At 38.3% G+C, this 23,753-nt stretch overlaps 1 protein-coding gene and 1 long non-coding RNA gene across 6 annotated transcripts in view; one reads left to right on the forward strand and one right to left on the reverse strand.

The window, feature by feature from the left end:
- LOC109925367 (ubiquitin carboxyl-terminal hydrolase 35-like) overlaps positions 1 to 23,753 on the forward strand; it is a 92,068-nt gene that overhangs the window by 5,084 nt on the left and 63,231 nt on the right. For 3 of the 5 annotated variants that reach the window (XM_048598016.1, XM_048598012.1, XM_048598014.1), the window contains exons 2-3: positions 7,727 to 8,419; positions 16,297 to 16,432. In XM_048598016.1, coding sequence (XP_048453973.1) covers positions 7,738 to 8,419; positions 16,297 to 16,432 — 818 coding nt within the window. In that variant the 5' untranslated portion in view covers positions 7,727 to 7,737. Of the gene's footprint in view, positions 1 to 7,186; positions 7,230 to 7,726; positions 8,420 to 16,296; positions 16,433 to 23,753 lie in introns of those variants that run through there. The other 2 variants (XM_048598013.1, XM_048598015.1) reach the window with 2 other exon arrangements.
- Positions 1,142 to 18,174, reverse strand: LOC125483315. Its single transcript, XR_007262265.1, has 3 exons — positions 18,087 to 18,174; positions 13,847 to 13,979; positions 1,142 to 1,834 (listed from the first exon to the last, which is right to left on the reverse strand). It is a non-coding gene; the product is annotated as an uncharacterized LOC125483315 (long non-coding RNA).

Genomic DNA, 23,753 nt, shown 5'->3' on the forward strand with positions numbered 1-23,753 from the left:
ATGAAGGTGTTTCCGAAGATTGTGCTTCTGAGTTGGGTGAAGTTTTCAACATATTTTTCAGGTTGTAGTAGATGGAGCATACTCGGAATTTGGTGGTTGGTAAAGTATCTCTGACTTCCTTAAACTGATGGGTATGACAGATTCATCAGCTGCTTTTGAAAAACAGTCCATGATCTTTTGAAGGAGATGCTCTGTGTGACACGGGATCAGAGTTGTAGGCGAACAGCAATTCCCGTGTCTAAATCCTGGAACACCTTTTCTAAGAGCACTGTAGATGTACCTATACTATAGCAGTTCATCTGTCACCACCCGATGGGCAATTAGGAATGGACAATAAATACTAGCCCAGCCAGTGATGCCTGCCTCCCGTGAATAAGTTTTTTTTTAAAAAAAAAATGACTGTTACTTAGTTGAAGATTTCAGTCTCTCTGTTTGTAGGTGTTGCCATCTGTTATGAATTGAATAGATAGTCCCTCAACATTTCCATTTAATGTCTCTGAAAGTGTGGCAGCATAGAATATTCTGGAAAAAAAATAGCCATGACAGAACCCTGCTTCACACTATTTATGACAAAGGGATCAGTGTATTCACCACAGTCAGTGACTCTGGCTGCAATTCCATTGTAAAAGTGCTGTATCAGACTTGTATCTTGATCACAATACTCGAGTTTGGCCAATACTTTCCACAGACCTCTGTTTAGTGTATCAAAGGCCTTTGTCAGGTCAACAAAGGCACAATAGAGTCCCATCTGTTGTGCGTGGCATTTGCCTAAGGATAAAGCTCATGTCACACGTGCCTCTGCCTCTGTTGAACCCACTTGATCTTTCTGGTAGTACACGCTCTTCTATATGGTTTTGGGGATTTTTTTGTATGTACGTTGCATTCTGATTTTGGAAAAAAAAATGTAGAGTAATGGTAGTTATGTAAACAAGGTGTAATAAATTTCTTTTTTGCTCCTTGGCTATTAATGGACAGAGATTTTACAGCAGATTGGTAATTTGCTCCTTAATGTTTATATACTGGTAGAGAAATGTAACCTTTCCGTAAGAGTGTGAATGTGGCTGTGTGAGGATGTTATAAAATGGAAATACTGATTTATTAGGTATATCTTCTGTTGTGGTATTTGTTCAGTTAAAAACCAGGAATGGTACATTAGTTTTGAAATAATAGCCCACAGTATAGATTGTAAATTAGACCAGGTGTCCCAGGTAGAAGCCAAACCACTTAATTCAGATACAAATATCTTATGCATTTTCCTCGAAACTCTTTGAGAGTTTGAAACCTACTCACATTTTATTCATGCTGGTCAATATATTTTTGGCAAGCATTTCAGTCAACGATGTCAGTCAACCTCTCTTTAGATCAGAGAGGTACTCCTTGGATTGGCAACAATAAACTGCTGCCTTAGGTTAACATGCAGCTTTCTTGCTTTTGGATCTGGTTGTTTGACAGTTCAATGGATATGGTTAATTTTCAGTTTTGCAAGCAAAGATAGGTAAGCAAGACATTTACTACAAGTATCTTGATCTTCCAGTTGTCCACTTGTGGTTTAATTTCACATAGAAGCTTTGATTTTGAACCACATTATGAAAAGTATCTATTGTTCTTGATTCCAACCGTTGTAGATGTGCTTGACAATTTGTTAGAGGACCTCAGGCCAACAGATAACTATTGTTTATCTCATGCTTGCATGGAGAGAAGCTTTAACACAGTGAACACAGAACAGTACAGCGTAGGAACAGGTCCTTTGGCCTACCATGTCTGTGCCAACCATGATCCCATCTGCCAACACGTGGTCCGTCTCCTTCTGGTCCCTGACTAGTCAAAGCTTGCCCTGCCAAATTACAGCATTCCAAGTTTTATACAGATTTCAGCATGTATATTACAATCACAATCATAATTATAATGCCCACAGTTCACTGTGCCATTACAACATTCATTTTATCTGTTTTCCACAGTCTTTGTCCATTCCTACCCAAGGCTTTTGCTAGCTACTAACCTTGACAGTCTAGATGTCTTTTTGTTAGTTCCAATGTGCTTTGTTTGCTGCCTTATTACTGAATTTTACAAATTTTAACCCCTTCAGCTCTCCCTTTTTGGCCCCAGGCCTAGCTTAACTTAGCCAATACAATGGTGTTGCCCTTTTCCTTTACACTCGGCCATGCATTGATAGTGTCTAGGCATTCAGCTCAGGGTTGTAATGGTAATAGATCAAACCATCTGTACTATTTAGTCCTTCAATCGATGTCCTTGTCCTAACACCCTGTTACCCCTGATTTGTGAATGCCCACTGCCATCTTCTAAGTGACAACCTGATGTGGTACCTGAGGTTTGTTATGTATAAAATTAATAAAAGTTGTGCAACAACTAGAGCAAGGGAGATGATTTGAATCCATGGGTTTATCCGTGTACTCAATCCCCAGTTTCACTACTCATCCGCAAACTAATTTACTTTAGGTGTTCAGTGTCATTCACTAAGGCTTGGGTCTGTTGCTAGAATGTATAAAATATCTATTGCACTCACTGTGCCATGCCTTGGATTAGGGTGAGGTGTTTGGTCAGTAGTGGGATAACATAGAAGAATTTGTTTAGGTTTTGCGTCAAGTTGTCCTTCATGGTTTTCCCAGCTTGACTCTTTGTATAATCCAACCAGTTCTATCTTCCCCACTCTAGCTAGCATCTCTGGGTGTAAGCACAATGAATGGTTGTAGATGGGCCATGATGAACTGTTGCCATATCGAAACTTCTGTTGCCACATGGTAACATGATATCACCTATCACTCATGTATGCAACAGGTGTTGGCTGTTTTGCTGCCCACATAGTCTCCATTAAGTCCACATGGAATGTGGGAGCAGAAGTTGGCAGTTCAGCCCATTGCATCTGATCTGCCATTGAGTGAGATAATGGCTGATCTGAAAATCCTCACTCCGCTGATCTGAAAATCCTCACTCCGCTTTCCTTCCTTTTCCCCTTAATTATTGTCACATATTATACATGCCACCACCCTACTCCCCAACTTAATCCTACCATATAATCATGTAAATCACCAAAGGCTTACCTATTGTCCTTATAAATGCTAGCCTGCTAGGTGCAGTATCATATCTGTGCTAATCTGTACACAACATTTCAATTTGTTTTCTCTCCACCACACTTGATGTGCATGCTAATTATCTACCTCTGTTGGACTTTTCCATTTGCAGATTATCTTGTTCAATAACATTCTGTAATAGAAATTGTTACTAATGCTTAGTTAGACACAAATGCTTTAACTACCATGTCAAATGAGCTTAGATTCCACAATCTCTTTCCTGAAACTGTACTCTGTATCCAATTCATGGATATTTCTTATTATTTCTGTTAATTGTCCCATGTTTTGAAAACAAAACACATTTTACTGCTTCTATCTTCTCATGATTCTTAGGAATCATATTTATGATATTCTTAACTGTTTGACCTCAAGCTGTAACATTTGTAGTATGTTCATGTTTTAGGACTTTTAGTATTTCAGGTTTTCCGGAGTAATTTATTTTAGACATTTTACATCACAAAAATATTCCAGATTCAACCAACCGGTTCCCTTTATAATTTCTTTTCTTAAGAACTTGTGGCTTTCTTTGAAACTACTTCTATGTTACTCACTCTTGCTCTTGATTGAACATTTTATGCTTAACCAACTTCATCTGATGTAAGAGATAGTAGGAACTGCCGATGCTGGAGTCTGAGATAACAAGGTGTGGAGCTGGATGAACACAGTAGGCCAGGCAGCATCGGAGGAGCAGGAAAGCTGACGTTTCGGGTTTGGACCCTTCTTCAGAGCGTCAGCTTTCCTGTTCATCTAGCTCCACACCTTATTATTTTCAACTGATGTAACTTCTTTAGCTCTGCTCCTCCCTTTTGTCAGTTCTTGAATGGATACAGCTATTTTAGCTAAGTCCTTCGCGTAGGATTTTACAGTAATTATACCATTCTACCACATTTCTCTCTCATCCTCAGGCCTTGGCAGTTTCTATGTTGTTTCCTTTCAAATGCGGGGAAGTTCCCATTGTTTTATTTGAGTTGGCTTTAAATTCCATTGCTTCCAGAAAATGCAGTAAAGCCCTATGTGTTCCTTAACAGTTCCCAAGGTGATCAGAAGATCATCAATGCATTGGATTACTCTTATGGCTCTTAAACCTCATGTAATTTTCCCTTTTTGAGTCCCAGCCTTGGTAATTTTAAACAGTGCTTCTTGGATCAGAGACTCAAGTAATTTAATTTAGGGTTCTCCCATTCTCAAATGCCTTTCCTCAGAAGATAACACATGGCCTGACAGGTCAAGGCCAAGTCTGTAAAAGGCAAAGTCTTTAAACCAAATTGGATGTCTGTAAATCTCAAAACCACACATCTAGCAGTATGCAAGGTTGATGGTGGAAAAAAAAACTGCCAGCAGAAATAGTTAAATCTGTGGTGGTCTGAGAAGGGGTTGTGGGTGTGGGGTCATGTCATAATTTTACGTTGTTTTAAAAAAAAACCTACCACAATCTTTTGAGAATTTCCAATAGTCTCTTTAAATATGATAGTCCTTTTTGGTTTTACCACATATTTCAGTTGTCTTAAAACCCTTTTTATTATTTTTTAAGATCATCGTTACAATAGAAGAATATTTCTCGTATCTTTACTTTTGTGATATGTTTTCTTAAATACTTTTTCCAAAACTGAGTTCAAACTGTCTGCCAAAATACAGCTTATCTGTGTTTTGGAAACAAGATAAGCTTGTACAACATGAAAAAGTTGTTTTTCAAATTAAAGTCTCAACATACAGTTCATACCATTTCCAAATATTTGTTCAAACTTTTGAAATTCTTTGTTTGCAAACAACAACCTAATTTGCATTGAGCCTTCTTCAATTATGGGTGAGTTATTGTCTTCCTCACTGTGGTGCAATGGGCAGTTGTGATCCATTATATGGGGCTGGTCTTTTATTCTCTCCATTTTTCAGCCACTTCTACCTCATCCTCGTCTATGCCTGCTGAAGCCACTGACTCATGGCTTTTTCTTGTTAACTAATCTGAACAACTGCAAATATCCTCTTTATTCTTCTTCTGACCTATCCATCAACCCTTTTGTTCTCTGGGCGTTCGTCTCATCTTTCAGCAATCTCAATCATTTCTAACTGACGTTCTGCTGTAAATTTGGTAACGAAACCCTGCGAACCCCACTCAAAGTATCAGCCTCTCCCTGTTCCATTAATCTGATCTCACCTGACTCTGATATGAATCAAATATTTCACCTGCCTGTATGGCCTTTCCCAATTATAAGTCTTTTAACCTCACCTCAGCAGCCTCCAACATGAGTATTTATTTCACCAGCCTATACTGTCCTATCTTCCTGATTTATACAGTTTCTGCCTCACCCTTTCAATGCTAGGTCTTGAGGGGTCTTACCTTTCTGCATGGCACTTTACCTTTTCTCACCTAACTCTTCCCTGCCCTACCAGCATGATTTTGTCCCTTCACTCAGAGCCGGTCGTCCTGAGTGCCCCCTCAAATTATTTGCATCTCTTCCATATCTATCTGGTACAATTCTCTGTTCTCACTGTAGGTGCTAAATTAAAACATACTCACCCAAATGCAGTGCCCTCCTGGGGGTGTGACACACAATCCTGCTGACTATGCCAAACTGTGTAAAGAACTTGACAAAATGATAGGGGATCTCAGGAGAACAGAATTTATTTCATTCTCCTGAAGAAAATACTTAACTGTGGTCAAAGCTTGCTATACTGAATTACATAGCTCTTTCAAGCTTATGCAGATTACAACATGCTTATTAAATTCACAATTACTATTCTAACACTTCAACAACATCCATGTTTTCTCTATTTTCCACAATCTTTGTTTGCATTGTCTGTTTGTACTCCGTGCTTTTGCTAGCTACTAACCTTGACAGCCTCGGAGTCTTTCTTTGTTAGTTTCCATGTACTTTGGATTGCTTATTGTTGAATCCTTCCTAATTTAACCCTTTCCAATGATCAGGTGAATGAATGATGTAACCAATAAGTTGAAATGTCACAAACAATTTTTTTGAAGCAATGAAAAGGAAACAACGTGAACTTATGTAGCAGTTTGAAGTTAAAGTATTCTAAGTTACTTCAGACAAGCATTGTAAAGCAAATTTATATACAGTAAAATTTGGTGTAGCTGACCGAACACTTGGTCGTAAATGTAGATTTGAAGGACTACCCAGCTGGAGAGACTTAGAGATGGAACTCTAGGGCTTAGGGCATAGGCAGCTGATGGCACAGTCACCAACAGTGGAAAATTTGTAATGGGGAATGCTTGAGGCTATAATTAAATGAATGCAGATATCTTGGAGTGTTGTGGGATTAGAGGTCATTATAGAGAAAACTAGGATGAAAATTTTAAAAATTGAGGCATAGCTTGTAAAGAGGCTAACGTAATTCAGCAAGCACAGTGTGATTGGGAATGGGATGTGGTGCGAGGAAATACATGGAAGCTCAAGTTTACGGAGCCAAATTGTGGGAGGCTGGGTAGATGTGCATTGGAATGAGCAAGTCTAGAGTAACAAAGTCATGAATGAGGATTTATCCAGCAGATAAGGTGAAGCACAGACAAAGTCAGGCGATGCAAGGTGAAGGAATTATGTGGTATTAATGATTATGTGAATAAATGGTTGGGTAATCATTTCAGTCAGTGATGCCAAAGTTACAAACTGTTGACAGTTGCCAGGAAGAGGGATAGATTCAGTGCTAGGAAACAGATTTTGGAGCAGGGACTGAAATCAATCGTGTCATTCTCTCCAATATTTAATTGGAGGAAATTTGTGTTCATCCTCTACTGGATGTCAGATAAACCATCAAATAATTCAGCAACAGAGGATTTGTCAGAGAAATGAAAGTCAAGTAGAGTTTGGTGTCATCAGCATAGACTTGAAAACCCTGCTGAATTTAAGTTATTGATTTTTGCGCCATCTAGATAAGCAATCCAATGCACTTTGCTTTCTTTACACATGTCTTTTTGTATATATTTGGCAGTAAATAATTTAGTAGTTTTTAATATCTTTAAAATTTTCGAGAATGCTTCACTCAATAAATAATTTTGAATGTTGCTGAAAAAACACTAGTTTTGTCCAAGCTTTTTATCTTGCGCTCATCAGGACATTTTCATAAGAATACAGATTCATGGAGAAAGCCAACGTCTATGCTGTACGAAAGGGGGATGCAGATTGGTTGGTAAGTGGTAGAGGCAGTGTGATGGGGAATGCATCTATTACTTCTGAGTGACAGTTAATAGCTAGAGATTAACTTTTAAAGCAGGCATTAAGAGCTCTTGTGGTGCAATAGTAGTATCGCCATCTGAGTTCAAGTCTCACCTGTTCCAGACATGCTGCATAATACTCTTGAGCAGGTTGATTAAAAATATTTTTTAAACCAAACATTTAATTCTTGTTGGTCAGTGCATTGCCCTGAGAAATAAGTAAGTGAATGGTAGTCATCTATTTTGTTGAACTGAAGCAGGCACAGTGGGTGTACATGTTCTTTCTGTCTGCAAAGAACAGGGCTCTGTTTATTTGCATTTACTGGAAGCTACGTATATTAGTACAAGATGAAGAGCTTTGACAAAGTATCTTTTTTGACCAATACTTGAGCTCTCTTACCAAATGATTATTTATAAATAATGTGTGTATAACATGTGATGTAATAGAATTAATTTAAATTTCTTTTTTTAGATTCCAAAGACATGGACAAGATATTAGAAGCCATGCTGTTGTCCCAACATCCAGCTTCAGTAAAACATAGCTTCGTGAGACGTATTTTAGAGGCAGCGAAGCAACCTCTTGACAGTAATCAGTGTTGGGCTATGTTTGAGTTATCTACAAATCTTATTCTGTTGGGTGATACAAAGTTCAAAAAGGATGTGGGCAAAGAGGTTCTAGAGGCGTATGCTGTGAACCACATTTCAGAGTTTGAGAGTTTTTTTAATGTGAAGTTTATCTTGAAACTAATGCAAGATGGTTATGGAACATTGAACATAAGGAGTGTTGGTATTATTGAGTATATTCAACTAGGATTGAAGTATATTCAAGACAGTTCTTCTGCTGATGAAGTATTTCATATCCTCCAAATTGAACTTCTCCGATTAGTGTGTGAGAAACCTGGATCAAAGTTGTGTGCCAGCATTAGTAAACTTATTGTTGAATTTCCTCGGTGTATTCCCAGTGGGAAGTTTCAAGTGGTATTCTGCCAGCAACTTGTTAGAAGCATAGGACAGTTTCAGAATGGATCAGAAGAGGAAGATGAAATAGTGGAATTCTTGGATCAAGTAAATAAAGTAAGCAGCTTGTTACAGAGAATCTGGCGAACTCAAACTGCAGCCATTATTCCATCCTTGCGGGAGCTGTTTACTGTTATTTCATCAACAGGTAAGGAAAAGTGCTTTTTCTTTGTATCTGAAATGGTTATTAGATGTTTATTTTATATCTCCCTTCAAACCACTTGTGAACCAACCAATCTCAGCATGCTGGGAATCATGCAAAAAGTTTAACATGTTTCTTAATTTATAGGTTTTTGTCTACTTTTTTTCTGCTCTGTTTTGTAGGATAACTTTGACATTTGTATGCTATGATATGCCAAAAAATTGAAACTTGTTCAGGTAGTGTTGCATGATGAATTATTGCTATTGATTTCTCTAACTGGGATTGACTAGAATCTACATCATACAGAAGCTCTTCATACAATTGCAAGCTATTTCATTGTGCTACATAATGTTGGAGTCACTCTCTGCTCTTGCATTTAAGATTAATACCTTAGTCCATGGGTGCACATTTTTGTACTGAAGCAGCTTCATTGAAATGATTAATTTGGCCTTTTGTTACCACTTTACTCTTTTCCAGTATATTTTTATCATATTTATCTATGTGTACTGCTGTCATTAACGTGGCGGGTATACATGCATGCAAGTATGCTGAGAGAGAGGGCTGGTCTTAAATGCCTGCTTCATTTTTATGTTAAAAAGAATTAAGCTATTTGGACCATTTTTTGGTAGTCTTGAGTAGTGAGTACATATTACATCTGTGTGCCATGTTAATTAAATCAAAGTTCTGATGAGAAAAATGACCTACTTCCTGTCATTCAACTTTATGTTGTTGGGTCAGTTTATAGAATGTTTAATCACCAGTTAAACAATGTTGTCATCAGTCGTGTGAAAGAAATCCATGCCTAATTTTTACCTTTTGACACAGTTGACAAGATCCATCTCTTCCAGTGCTTCTCCTTGGTCTACATGAGTGGGACTACATTGAAATAGTTCTTGTAACCAAAGAATCTCCTGCAATTGCTCCTTTCTTTCATTGCCATCGTCTTGCTTCCCTGAAGGATTTATTCTTGGTTTGGCTTCTATTTTGAAGATGAAGTAATTACCTATGACCCTTGTCCATAACTGTTACCTAGTTACGGATTCTACCCTGGAAATCTTCACAGTCTATCGTTGAACTAGACTTCTTGACTCTGAACTGAATTTGCAACCTCATTGTCTCTGACTGTCCACTTCTCCCTGTCTAAGATTACCTGTCTATGCCTCTGATTATGTGCTATCGAAATCCTCATGATGTTGCTTTGAATTTTTAAAAAAATTATTTCCTCATGCAATGGAGTATTGCTGGTAAGGCCAGACATTATTGCTGTCCTAGTTACCCATGAGAAGTTGCTGGTGAGCTGTCATGAGCTTCAGCAGTCCAGCTGGTGCAAATACTTGAGTGCTGTTCAGGAGGAGGTTCCAGGATTTTGACCCAGTGACAGCAGTGTCCCACTGACCTCCCATTTTACACCCTCCATAAATATTCTTATTCATATGGCTCTGTTAGATATCTATCTATTCCAACTGGCACCAAATTGTATTTACTCATCGTCCTCACGTTCACTGACCTACATTGGTTTCGGTCCAGCAGTGTCTCCAATTTATGGTCATTGTCCTATTCAATTCTCTCTGCAGCTTTGTTCCTCCCTGCCTTTGTACTATCCTCCAGGTCTTGGTTATGTCTAGCTTAGCTATGTCTTCCTGCAGCTTTTTTTTATTCCTCTGCCTTCAGCTGTCCCAGGCCTAAGTTCTGGAATTTCCTGACAAAACCCTGTACTTTTTCTTAAAACTCAAAGGTTTTCTTTAAAAGCTCTCTCTTGACCAAGCTGGTAGTCATCTGTCCTAATGTTTTCTTCGTCTCATTAAGTTTTGGTTTGATTATGTTCCTGTTATGTGCTTTGGGATGATTCATTACGTTAAAGACACCACATAACTGCAAGCTATTGATAATATTTGCCTTTTAGGAAGTTGAAAGAAATCTGTCAAAGATCGAGATTAGATTATACAACTGATATAATATTGCCAAATAAAGCATCTAACCATATCTGGAAATGTTTGCTGTGGTGGCTAGTTTCTTATTTCCACACTGCCATCACTTCTTTCAACACACAAACATTTCACCTGTGATAATCTTTTGGTTATGTTTCCTGGGGGAAGAACTTTTGTCAGACCACTGAAAGCCTTGCCTTTTGTTTCAGTGCTGTATGGGATCTTTCTTCTTGAGCCCCCAAAACAGGCAGCTATTACCACAATTTAAATCTTGTAAAGCATTGCATCTTGGAAATACAACACCACTTCAGTATTGTAGGAAACTCAGTCATGATATGGACATAGAAACATAGGAGCAGGAGGAGGCCATTCGGCCCTTTGAGCCTGCTTCGCTATTCATTACAATCATGCCTGATCATCCAATTCAATAGCGTAATCCTGCTTTCTCCCAGTAACCTTTGATCCCACTCGCCCCAAGTACTATATCTAGTCGCCTCTTGAATACATTCATTGTTTTGGCATCAACTACTTTCTGTGGCTGAAGAAATTTCTCCTCATCTCCATCTTAAATGGTCTACCCTGAATCCTCAGACTATGACCCCCTGGTTCTGGACGCACCCACCATTGGGAACATCATCCCTGCATCTACCCTGTCTAGACCTGTTAGAATTTTACAAGTCTCTGAGATCCCCCCCTCATTCATCTGAACTCCAGCATAAACAATCCGAACCTAGTCAACCTCTCCTTGTACGTCAGTCCTGCCATCCCTGAATCAGCCCAGTAAACATCTGCTGCACTCCTTCGAGAGCAGGAGTATCCTTCCTCAGAAAAGAAGACCAGAAACTGCACACAGTATTCTCGGGGTGGCCTCACCAAAGCCCTAATTAACTGCAACAACACATCCCTGCTCCTGTACTTAAAACCTCTCACAATGAAGACCAACATACCATTTGCCTTCTTTACCGCCTACTGCACCTGCATGCTTACCTTTAGCAACTGGTGCACAAGGACACCCAGGTCCCGCTGCACACTCCCCTCTCCCAATTTACAGTCATTCAAGTAGTAATATTCTTGTTTTTGTTTCCAAAGTAAATAACCTCACACTTATCCAAATTATACTGCTTCTGCCATTGATTTGCCTACTGACCCAACCTGTCCAGATCATGCTGAAGGATCTCTGCATCCTCATCACAATTCAACCTCCCACCCAACTTGGTATCATCTGCAAACCTTGAGATGTTACATTTTGTTCCCTCATCCAAATCATGAATATGTTTTGTGAATAGCTAGGGTCCCAGCACTGATCCCTGGACCTCAACCTCAACCTCTTGCACAAAAGACTAAAGCACCAGAAAATGAGCTAACTTAACAATTTATATTTTCAGTATTACAACCTTATGGGAATGAAGCATGGATTCTAGTTTACTTTCACCTTGATTTCATCATGACCACTTGACAAAGTACACTGATAGTCAGCCCCACTACTCCCACCATCATCACAAAAGTTAAAGATTAATCCAAGTTTCCACTTCACCTGTCTTGTGGATTCAGATTAATAAAAAACAAAGAGCGGTTTCTATACTTAACACTTCATGGGATGTGGATGTCGCTGGCTGGCCAACATTTATTGCCCACACCTAGTTGCCTTGAGAAGGTGGTTGTGGTGAGCTGCCTTCTTGAACCACTGCAGTTCGTGTGCTGTAGGTAAACCCAAAATGTCTTTAGGGAGGGAATTTCAGAAATTTCACCCAGCAACACTGAAGGAATGAGGATACATTTCCAAGTCAGGATGGTGGGTGGCTTTGAGGGGAACCTGCAGGTGATGGTGTTATCATATATCTGCTGCCCTTGTCCTTATAGATGGAAGTAGTTGTGGGTTTGGAAGGTACTGTCCAAGGATCTTTCTTGTATTTCTGCAGTGCATCTTGTAGATAATATACACTGCTGCTACTGAGCATCGATGGTGGAGGGGTTGGATGCTTGTGGGTGTGCTGCCAATCGAGCAGGCTGTTTTGCCTTCGACTGTGTCAAGCTTCTTGAGTTGTTAGAGCTACACTCATCCAAGCAAATAGGAAGTGTTCCATCACATACCTTACTTGTGCCTCATAGATGGTGGACACACTTTGGGGAGTCAGGAGGTGAGTTACTCACCACAGTATTCCTATCCTCTGACCTGCTTTTGTAGCCACTATCTAATTGGTAAGTTCAGTTAAGTTTCTGGTCAACAGTAATCCCCAGGATGTAAATAGTGGGGTTTCAGTGATGCTAGTACCATTAAACGTCAAGAGTCAGTGGTTAAATTGTCTCTTATTGGAGATGGTATAAATGTTACTTGCCACTAATTGTTACATTTGAACATGGATTGCTTCTGTATTTGAGAAGTCGTGAATGGTGTTGAACATTTGATATTCACTGATGACTACACAGTGAAAGTCAATGAAGCATCTGAAGATGGTTGGGCTGAGGACATTGTCCTGAAGAACTCCTGCAGAGGTATCCTTGAGCTGAGATGACTGACCTCCAACAACCACAACCACCTTCTGATATGCCAGGTATGATCAAATTGGGGGACAAAACACCGACTCTCCGACTATCCTACGTTTGCTAATATCCACAGATTTATGCAAATCTACCATGGCCTTATTCTCTTAAACAGTACCTGGGATCTCAAACTTCATCTACTTGTAAAGAAAGAGTTAATCTTCCTTGCCAGATTTCAACTCCATTCAAGGAGTCTCATCAGGAATCTTAAGGCAGTTGGATGTTTAAATAAGTTTTCTGTATCAGTAGTGATTTTGTTGAAGTACCTGTTAGGTGTTTATGTTGCAGCAGGTGGTCTCAATGTCCATGAACTCCTATTGATAAGTAAGCCGGTCCATATCTTTTAACACTCAAGATCCTAAATGACCTATGACATTATTAGGGCGTGTAACTAATGGAAGTGAAACAAACTGCTTATTACAGCTAGTCGTTTTGGTATGCTTGTTGGTTCATAATAGTAACACAATGAAATGGTCATTTGATATGCCATTAGACTTAGCATCTAGTTTGTTTTCACTGATATAGTGTGATGATTCTTTCATCCATTTGGACAGCATTTAGTTGAGTTTTTAAAAAGTGCATGTTTTTGATACCAGGTTGTCTGATTCTGACTCAAAGTCCTTTAAAGGAATTTGATTCTGTCTCTGGTTCTTCTGGAGCAATACATTGGAAATGTAAAGAGTGGGTCTGTCTAATTTTTCTTTTTTTTTTGATTGTAGAATGAAATGGGGAAAGCATGGCTTTAAAAAATAAGGATTATGGAAAGGATTTACTGCTCTTTTAAAAGTGAGTTGCCTGACACTCGCTGTGACTCCTCTTTACATTGCCATTTGTTCAAGCAGTGGGAAAAGTCACTAATAATGAATTGAAACCAGGGAGTGTGTATGAAGGAGATTTAGCCAGCAACACTTAGTTGATTGGTCTGTTGAATTAGAACCAGTTGTCAATGATGATGACTTTTTACCTGCTAGCAACTGTGATCGACTCCCAGGTAGCTGAACAGCTTGTAGGTGTAAATGTTTGATCAGAAGCCATTGGAACTCCGAAAAGGAAGGAGTTGTGCGTTGCCCGTGCGTTGATGAAGGAGTTGTCCTTCTCTGTGCAATAAAAAAAATCCAAACCTGAAGAATGCCAGTTTATTTGCCCATTGTTGGTTGCTGTGACCTGTGCTTTTAAATTAATAAGTCAGATCCTTTATAAATGTGAACGAGTTACCATGTGCCTCCTGCAAGCAAGTGAAAGTATATGGGAAAGGAGGATTGAGGAGGAGCTGCTCCTGAAAAGCCAAAAGATTCATCTGGTGAACCTTGTGAATAGGGACCATTTAACTGCCTTCCCAGTCTTTGCCTCTTCTGTTAACACCCATGGACTTTTTTTTTGTTTCTGTGAGTATCTGTACATGTGTGTAGGGGGAGTTTTGTAAGTGGGTTAGAGTTTTAATGAGTAAAGTTACATGTCACCAACTCATAATTATTTACCTGTAGCTAGAATTTCTTTATTAATAATAGTCATCCTCATTAACTAGAGAAGCCTGGGCTGTGCTTTCTGTCAACCTGGGTCTAAAAGACCGGTAAATTGAGGAATTTTCTAAACTTCTATAAAGTTGGTATCTGTTGTGATGACTCTGGAAATAGTGTGACTTTATTTCCAGCACACAAGCCTAGGTGAAGTATAATAGGTAGATCAATCAATCAATCAATCTTGTATAAAAATTTTGCATCTCTATTTTTCCCCTTGTTTTTAAATTGTACATTTGATTGGAACTTCTATTTTAATGGAAATAAGTTAAATATTTATCAAATAAATTATTAGATATGTATGTTAGGAAGATTTGTGTAATTATTTGAGAACTTGACTTTTAAAATGGAGTAAAAATAGATTTTAGTTTTCCATTTCTGTGAAAATCTGACTGGTTCTTAAGGTCAGAAAATCATTTTAAACATTGAATTTAAACAGCATTCACAAGACGTCATGATTTTCAGTTGAATGACCAGCCAGCCACATGGGAGGATTAGATAGACAGGTTTCTGGAAGAGATGTTAACCGAAGAAAATGGACTCAAATGAACGTGCAGAAATTTGCTGAAATGAAATCCATTACAGCTAAGCAAGAATGCTTTAGTTTGGAGATCGGGGGAACCCTTGAGTGTAAAATTATTGCTGGGATGAAATGGATATATCATTCTGATATTTGTAATGAGACTATTTCAATAGTTTTTATGTGGCATAATAGAATTTACTTTGCTTCTGTGTAATAAATGTTTGTACTCTCCGGGTTGAAGTACATTGGTGTCTTGTAAATAGGTCACTGACCACCACAGTAAACAAAACGTAAAATAAAACTAATAGTTTATCAAGCCATGTTTCTTGTGAGATCTGACTTGTCCAATATTGCCATCAATTGGGATCACAACAAGTACCACATTCTTGGGAACATTCCAGATGCTGTGGCAACTTTCCTTTGTTATTCATAAGAGCCTGAGATAATTCAGTGACTTCTTCTGTCTGGGGTATTGGACTGCCAAATATGACTAATTAGTAGGATAGTTGCATATTTTTTATTACAGTCCAAATGTGTTTAAAATCTCAGCTGGGAGAAAATAAACCTAAACAGATGTTTATGTAATGGAGAACTTGAAGTGCTGCATTTCCATATTCTTCGGTATATTAGTAAATAACTTGAAGCCAGTACCAGCTAATAATTTCTCGTTAGGTTTTGTAAATCTATAAAGAAGTTTCTACTGTAATAATATAGCACTCCAAAATGTTAATTTGTTCTAATGACATCTTAAAAATTCAGTTAACTTGAACTAGATATAGTTTACAGGTAACATCAAGTATATTCTGCAGCTAGCTAATTGGAGAGAGATTAATTTATTGGAAATTTAGAACTGCTGTAGTGATATGATATGGGATTGCTGAGTTTAAGTGCTTTGAAGAAATGGAACCAATTTATGAAACATTTGAGAGAAATTTGATGTATGCATCAAATATAAATGTCCCTTTATAGTGTGGGTGAAGAAACGAGATAAATGTTCTGTTTTGTGTGATTTACAGATAATGCGACGTGCGGAGAATGTAACTGCACTTTAACCTAACATTTTCTTTATATAAGGGGCAAAAGTTCTATTTCGTGGGAAACAACTTTGCGTTTTGTCTACAACAGCACACCAGGAAGTTGGCTAAAGAACAAAGTAGACCAAATGAGGATGTACAACAGCATTGGTTTAAATGATTGTTTTACGGTGCCATGTCCTTAAACAAATTAGGAGCGTACTTGGGATATGTTGTTAGGATAACCGTTTCAGATCCAGAAAGAAAACAGATTGAATTTTCATGAGAAACTGCTTTAATAGGATTGTGGTTAAAGATTGAAAGAACTTTATTTTAGTTGATGTTTACTAATTTTTTGCAGAAGGATCTGAGGGGCCATCAAATGCATTGGCCACTGTCGTCCAGTATGTTCCGTTGGAACTCATGGATGGGGTCATTCGAAACTTGACCAATGATGACTCCATTACAGATAAAGAGCTAATGACTGCTTTGACCAAGTAAGGTTTCTCTGGATAGTTAAGAACAATTTAAAAATAAGACATAATTATGTTGCAGGATCATGCGTTGGACCTTGATTAACATGAAACAGAACTGTGTTTGAAATTTCAGGCCGTATATTTTCCACTGCTGCATGGTGAATTTGTGACTTTAGAGACGAGACGCTAAGCAAAGAGCATGCTGTTTCCTGTACTCTTTGCACACAAGTTAGAGGCAAGCCAGGGAGGCTTGAAATACAGCGCTTGGCCCTTGGCCAGGATGTTATTTGGAAATTAAGTGGATGGAATAAGAAATATTGTGGAAATTAAGAATCTGGGGGAGTAAAACGATGGGAAATGAGGTTAACAGTGAATTACCATGCAAATTTTGAACCAGTTGGTTTATTCGTTATTGGGTCAAATCGTTGGTTCATTGTTTCAGCAGGGAACTAGAAATTAGCGGTGAGAGGCTAAATTACTTGAAGATGTTTCAGTGTTTGAAAAGCAGCACAATTGTGCAGCCGCATCTGTTTTATACTAGACATAAACTGTTAACAGAAGAGATATCAGCACCACTGAGCTCCTTGCCCGTGTACAATTACTCCATGTTTGGAAATGTAGGGTTGAAGTTTTTACTTGTTTTTTTAAAATCTTTGAGAATATTCTTCTACCACTCCTCTTCTCATCTATTGGTATGGGGTTACGTTTGTACAAAAGATGACGACATTTTGGATTGGTATTTTCCAGAAGGTTCTAGTCTCACAGAACTTGGTGAAGAAATACTTTGCTTATTTTTATTTAACTGAGACACATTTCAGCTAGGTTCATGTCTAGTTCTGAAGTTAAATCGTCTTTAAGTCAACGAGTGTCTGCTTGCCCAGCCTCTCATTTCCAGTTAAAGGAAATGTATTAACATGATAAACACACAATATTTAAGAAGAATTGCATGAAGACTCCAATATGTGATCTTTACTAGTAGAATAAATCTTCATTTCCTCCTCCCTATAATGCGTTTACCATTGATATGGTGGGTGATGCTTAAATTATGCTGATTAAAACTGCTCAAAGTAACTCAACTTAATTCATGTTCTAAGTTACTGCATTAACTATATAGGATCTGTTATGAGGCCTATTAAAACACCAAAAATAAAATAAACCAATTTTCTAAGGGACCTTCTAAGTAAATATTTAACTTTTTTACTTCAACATAAATCAGCACCAATGTGAAGCGTGGTTTAACAGCCAATCAAAAGTGAATGTGCCTTTTAGTTGATACAAGATAGATGCATCTTACGTAACCACAAGAACCTGCATCACCCCTCTATCATTTCTATGAAACCACTGTCACTTATATGACACCACACCTGATGACATAGATTTTCGTTGTCCTTTTCAACTGATCAACCAACATAGCTAGTTCATCTGATAGAAGCTCTCAACTCTTTGGCATTCCTGGGCTATTCACATTGGTTTGAATATTCAGTCCCTTTTAGCAGCTCATACATCACTTTCCTCACTGCCAAACAGAGAATTGACCCTTTTCTCATAGTGCTTTGTTGGCTTCTCTTTGCATGAATTCCGTTTTTATCTGTGTGGAGTGCTGATCACCTTTATCCTAGATCTTGTGTCCTGCAACTTTTCTGTGTGTTAGGCCACATGGCTTCTGGATACTCACATCTTTGCTGGTGGTCCCATGTTAAAAGCCACCGGATCCTGTGGACAGAGATAGTAGGAACTGCAGATGCTGGAGAATCTGAGATAACACGGTGTAGAGCTGGATGAACACAGCAGGCCAAGCAGCATCATAGGAGCACGAAGGCTGATGTTTCGGGTCTACATTCAGAGGATCCTGTGGACAAATAGTTTACTATCGTCCTATATTAAAATTATAACTGCATTTTCAGTTGATGTAAATTCTTAAAAGTCCTTTTTCACTTTTTTTCTTACAACTACAAATTGCTCAGAAAGTAATTTGAAAGTAATTACAGTTTTTCTTCAGTGTTTCCAGACCAATGTTCATTGCACCTTTACCACTCTGAGTGAGATGCAGCTTAATTCATACTTGATGAAAGTATCTAAAAACTAAAGTAACATCTGCTGTAATTAATATCAGATCAATGAAGTATGATTCTAGAATGCTAAAATAAGCCTGACTTCTGTTTTTTTTTCCTGAGCCATACTTTTTAAAAACTCTCTCAATTGTGTTTGTACCCTTGACTCCAAGAATAAGTGCAATGAGCTGATGGGCTTGATTGTCTCTGAGACACACACCATCTGATCAACAGGCTGTTCCTCCCTTCCACTAGCTTGCCAAGCCAATTTCCTCTAAATCTTGCTGCTACACTGGACCTGAATTCTTAAAGTTGAATAGATTCTCTTGGGAAAATCTACAGTAAGCAGCACAAATAGCCATTCTATTGAACAAGTTTGTGATGGGTTTATATTATACTATTATCTTTCAGTTAGGGGTGAGCACTGCTGACAAGGCCAGCCTTTCTTTCTTGTCCATTATTGCCCTTCAGAAACTCATGATAGGCCACTTTGTTGAAACATTTGTAGTCCATCTAGTGCTGTTAGGTAAATCTATTAGCAAGAGAGTTCCAGATTTTTGACCCAGTGACATTGTTTCTTCAATGATACAGGTATAAATCAAGATTGTGTGTTGCTTGGAGAAGACCTTGTAGGTTGTGGTGCTCTTGTCCTTCTGGGTGGTTTAGATTTGATTTATTTGTCACATGTACTAAGTATAAGAATACACAAGTATAGCAAAAAGTGTACAAAGTCATCATTCACTGGCGCCCATTTGGTTACAAAAACCAGAATGAAAAGATTTAAGAGGCAAAAGGTAAGCAAGAAAAAAGAAGTCCAGATCTTAGTCTCCCAAGTCCCAAGTTGCTGGTTTAGAAGGTGCAGTTCCAAGAGACTTGGCATATCACTGCAGTGGATCTTCATATCTAATATATACTGCTGCCTCTGTATGTTGGTGGTGGAGCGAGTTCATGTTGAAGATGGTGGATTGGGGTGGGGTGGGGGGGGGGGGGGTGCGCGTAACAAATGGACTGTTTGTCATGGATTGTGTTGGGTTTCTTATGTTTTTGAAGCTGTACTCATCAAGGCAAGAAGAGAGTATTTCCTCTTATTCTTGACCTGCGCTTGTAAATGGTAGCCTTTAGGAATTGAAAAGGCAAGTGACAAATAAATCAATCTAAACCACCCAGAAGGACAAGGGCACCACAACCCACAAGGTCTTCTCCAAGCAATACACAATCTTGATTTATACCTGTATCATTGAAGAAACAATGTCACTGGGAATTGAAAAGGCAAGTTGTTCAGTGTATAATAATATTCAGCCTCTGACCTTGTACCAACAGTATTTCTATGGCTGGTCAAATTCAGTTCACTTTCTTGAAACTGGTAATCCCTAGGAATTTTAAATATTTGGTGATGGCAAAGCCATTGAATATCAAGGGGAATGATTAGATTTTGTTGTTAGAGATGATCTTTGTCTGGAACTTGTATAACATGAATGTTACTTGCCATTTATCAACCCAAACCTGGATGTTGTTTGGGTTTTGCTGCCATTTCTGCACTGTGCTTCAATATGATGAATTGTGAGTGGTATTGGACACTCTGCTATCCTTAGCAATGTCCTCACTTCTAACATAATGGAAGTGCTGTGGTGTGACTTGATGAACCACCAGCAGACTCCAGTTACGATTGCTTATTTAGATACACAGAGGGACAACCAGCCTCGGGTAATTCTGCAACATACAATGACCTGCTAAAGAGAGGTCACTGGCTTCAGTTCCTTGTTTCCATGTGTGCATGCACTAGGTATTGTTCTCATCCATGCAGTGCTCATTATCTGCTGACTTTGATTTGTTTTGTTCCTTATCTTTTTTAGATTATATTTGCTCATTTTCTTTACAAAAATACCTTCTAATTGAAACTGTTTCACCCTTCTGGTTCTCTTTGTGCTCCGCCACCCATCGATACCGGCCAGGTATTGAGCTTATGATTGTAAAGATGCTTCATTATATCACATATACATGTTGACCCTTTGATGCGGCTGTTGGCTTAACTGTCTAACCGTCGCATTCCCCATATCCCATACTCACCAACCTCTGTACGTTCTTCTGGTGCAGTAAACCAAATATGTTAAGTATAGAACCAGTACTAATGGGACAATAACCAAAACATTGGAGATGATTCTAATCTGTTGGTCGAGTTGTACATCCAATTCCCAATTGCTTAGGTCCTCCCTGCTTGTTATTACCAAGTGCCCTAGCTTGTCCCTGCTGTGTATTATATGTTCAGTACATTTGCTGGGCCTTCTCTTGAATAACTGTAAAATATTTGAAATTATTGTATTGAAGGACTAGCTCAGATACTGTCCTGTTTTCCTTAATGTCTTGCTTGGTTTATATGTTAAATGTTTCTCTCCTATAGCTTTCCAATAGTTCTACTTTCCCACCTGAGCCAGTACCTGCATGGCTGGTTAAATGACCAGACTAATTGTTCCCATTATTAGTACTTGTGATGAGGTAATGCAGTATTTCCCTATGCCTGGATATGCAATGTGGGTTGGCTCCATTGCATTCTATATAGGTTCTATCAAACAACTGACTGTTGCATTAAACCTGCAGTTTGCTTTTTCTTGTATATTAGAAGTGACACACTACTGAAGGGATTTCTACACTACATCTGTGTAATATCGACCATATTACCTTCTGTCTCTGCTGCATATTACGATCCCTATGCATTAATTCCCCCAATGAACCCAATATTCTCCACTCTATTTAATATCTTAATAGGCATTGACCCTGGTATAACTGAGATTGCCATAATAAAGGTGATTAACGTAGTTAACACATTCCATATTCCATCCTTCTTCTAACATGACAGGTTAAACAAGTGCATTTGTTATCCACAGGAACATCTCCCCCACATGAATTTATCTCAAGGTTTCCTGTGTCTATTTGACATCATTCTTCACTGCATCATCTGAGAAATTTTTCTACATATTGATCTATTTATGCATGATTGTCTGGACCAGTTGCCAAGAACTGATTTACCCATGTCAGATCTTATCTGTATCAAGCAGTTTGTCGTGGATCTCTTGCCTGTTTACCACAGTTTTCTTAAATTGAGAACTTAAGGTATGGACCTTTTGATCCACTATTGCCGAATCAATTGAATTCACAACTGAGATCCCTGTATTCAATGCTGTGGTGACATCATTAGCTTGACTGCGTTTCCTTCAAACGTTTCCCTCAACAGGCTGTATCCAGTTGGCTGCCTTCCACTGTTGGACCAAACCACCTATGTTATCCCATCTGTTTGGACTTGCTTGTTAATTTGAGTAGATGAATGTGTTTTAATTCTATCCTTTTAATTTATGTCAGTTTCTCAATGGACTGAACCTGTGCCTTGCTGATTTTAAAATGTTATCTCATTTTTACTGGCCACACCAAAATTCTCAACATAATATTTCCATTCTTTGAACCAACTCATTTTGAACTAATTTACTACTATGTGATTCTCCAACATCAAGCCATTTCCGACTCTTGTGATCTTATCAAAACATCCTAAGCCGTTTCTTCTTTCTTCAGGTATGGCCATTATGTTTTGGGTGGTTTCCTGAACTCTTGTAACAATATGGAGGTTGACAGCCAAAACAAATCAACCTTCCTACTTGCATGTTTTCAACACAGTAAAAGACTCTCAAAATTTACCCCAGTGGTTCCTCATCAGACTTTTAAAATCACCAATCCCAGACTTTGTGAATAATCAATTCCAAATGTCAGTTTGTAACTTAAACAAAAGATCTGTCAATTTACTAACAATACAATAACTTTAGTAGAGCAAACTTAAATAACAAACTAATCTAACTGGCTCATATTGTAAACTGAAAAATCTTTATCTTCAGCCTCACACAGAAAACGGACAAACACAGTGGAGGGATAAATAAAATAAGAATTGGAATGATTGCTCAAGGGGTTTCCACGATACTTTGTTCCACAGGAATAAATGATTCTTGGTTGATTTTTCTGAAGATGTCAATCAGGGTCACCTTTATAGTTGACTCAGATAAATTCAGTAATACTTAGATAATACTTTTCTATTCTCTGAGCTTCCAAGAGCTATACATGGGAGGTAGGCAAGGAGCTTTCAAATCTTAATGCTGTAGCATGTACAGCCAGATTCTTTTTGCACACAAAACACAGTCCAAAATATTGTTTAAATTCTAGTCCCTCCCTGACAGACTCATTGCCTAGTCCATAAGGTCTCAGTTACCATTCAACATCTGTCATTTGCTTGTGCATAAGGTCTTTTCCAGACTTGCTGGAACCAAATCCCAGGTATTGACTTTGATAATATTCAACTTCTGCTATCTGTTTAAAGATAATGCTCTTGCCCAGGGAGAAAGCATCTGCAGAACCTTTTGATCTGAATCAACCTGCAATTAACTTCCAGGCCTGGCCTCAAATAAACAAAAGCTTATTTCATCTGTTTTTTTAACACAAGCCGTTATCCAGAGTAGAAAAGTCACCTTTATTTTAAAGCTCCTACTTCACAGCTCCAAACCAAAGTTGATTTTAAAAAAAACCCTAAAAGTAATGAAAAATCAGCAAGGGCTCTAACACTATCATTTTTGAACAGAACTGAATTTCATAATGGTGCATATATTTTCAAGAGGAATTGATAAATGCTGGTTGCATTTGCACTTTCTGTTCACTCTGATGTATATAATCCCAAACTGATATATTAAATTGAATTGCAACCTGATAAATCATTCAAAGTTGACAAAACTTCTGTACTAAATGAGGCGTGTCATTATTACCATTTGATTGTATTTGTGAGTCTCAAAGAAATTTAAATGCCTAATCAAGAACTTTTACAGTATTCTTAAAACAGAATTCAAACATTCCTACTTGATTCCAGGCACTAGCATTTTTGCATGCTTGTTCTTTTCAATTTAGATGACATCTCAGTTCTTCAAAAGTAACTTGCTAAATTCCTTCAGACATTTTGCATCTCAACGTTGTTCCAAATTCAAATAACAATGTTGGGAGGCCAACAAGTTTACTTCCATTTTAAATTTCCTTTTTAAACTTTGTTTTTGCAGTTGAAATTGCTCGTGTGTCAATGTCTGTGCCTTTGTTCATTACATTTTAAAGCAAAACTCATGTCCTTCATATGGATGTGAAATTCTTTGCTGTCTGTCTTCTGGAAGAGAAAACAAAGGTGTGTTGTGATAACAAGGTTTGAGCTGGATGAGCACAGCAGGCCAGGCAGCATCAGAGGAGCAGGAAAGCTGATGTTTCAGGTCCGGACCCTT

The sequence above is a fragment of the Rhincodon typus genome, chromosome 6, assembly GCF_021869965.1.
Source record: "Rhincodon typus isolate 14 chromosome 6, sRhiTyp1.1, whole genome shotgun sequence".
Taxonomy (NCBI): Eukaryota; Metazoa; Chordata; class Chondrichthyes; order Orectolobiformes; family Rhincodontidae; genus Rhincodon; species Rhincodon typus.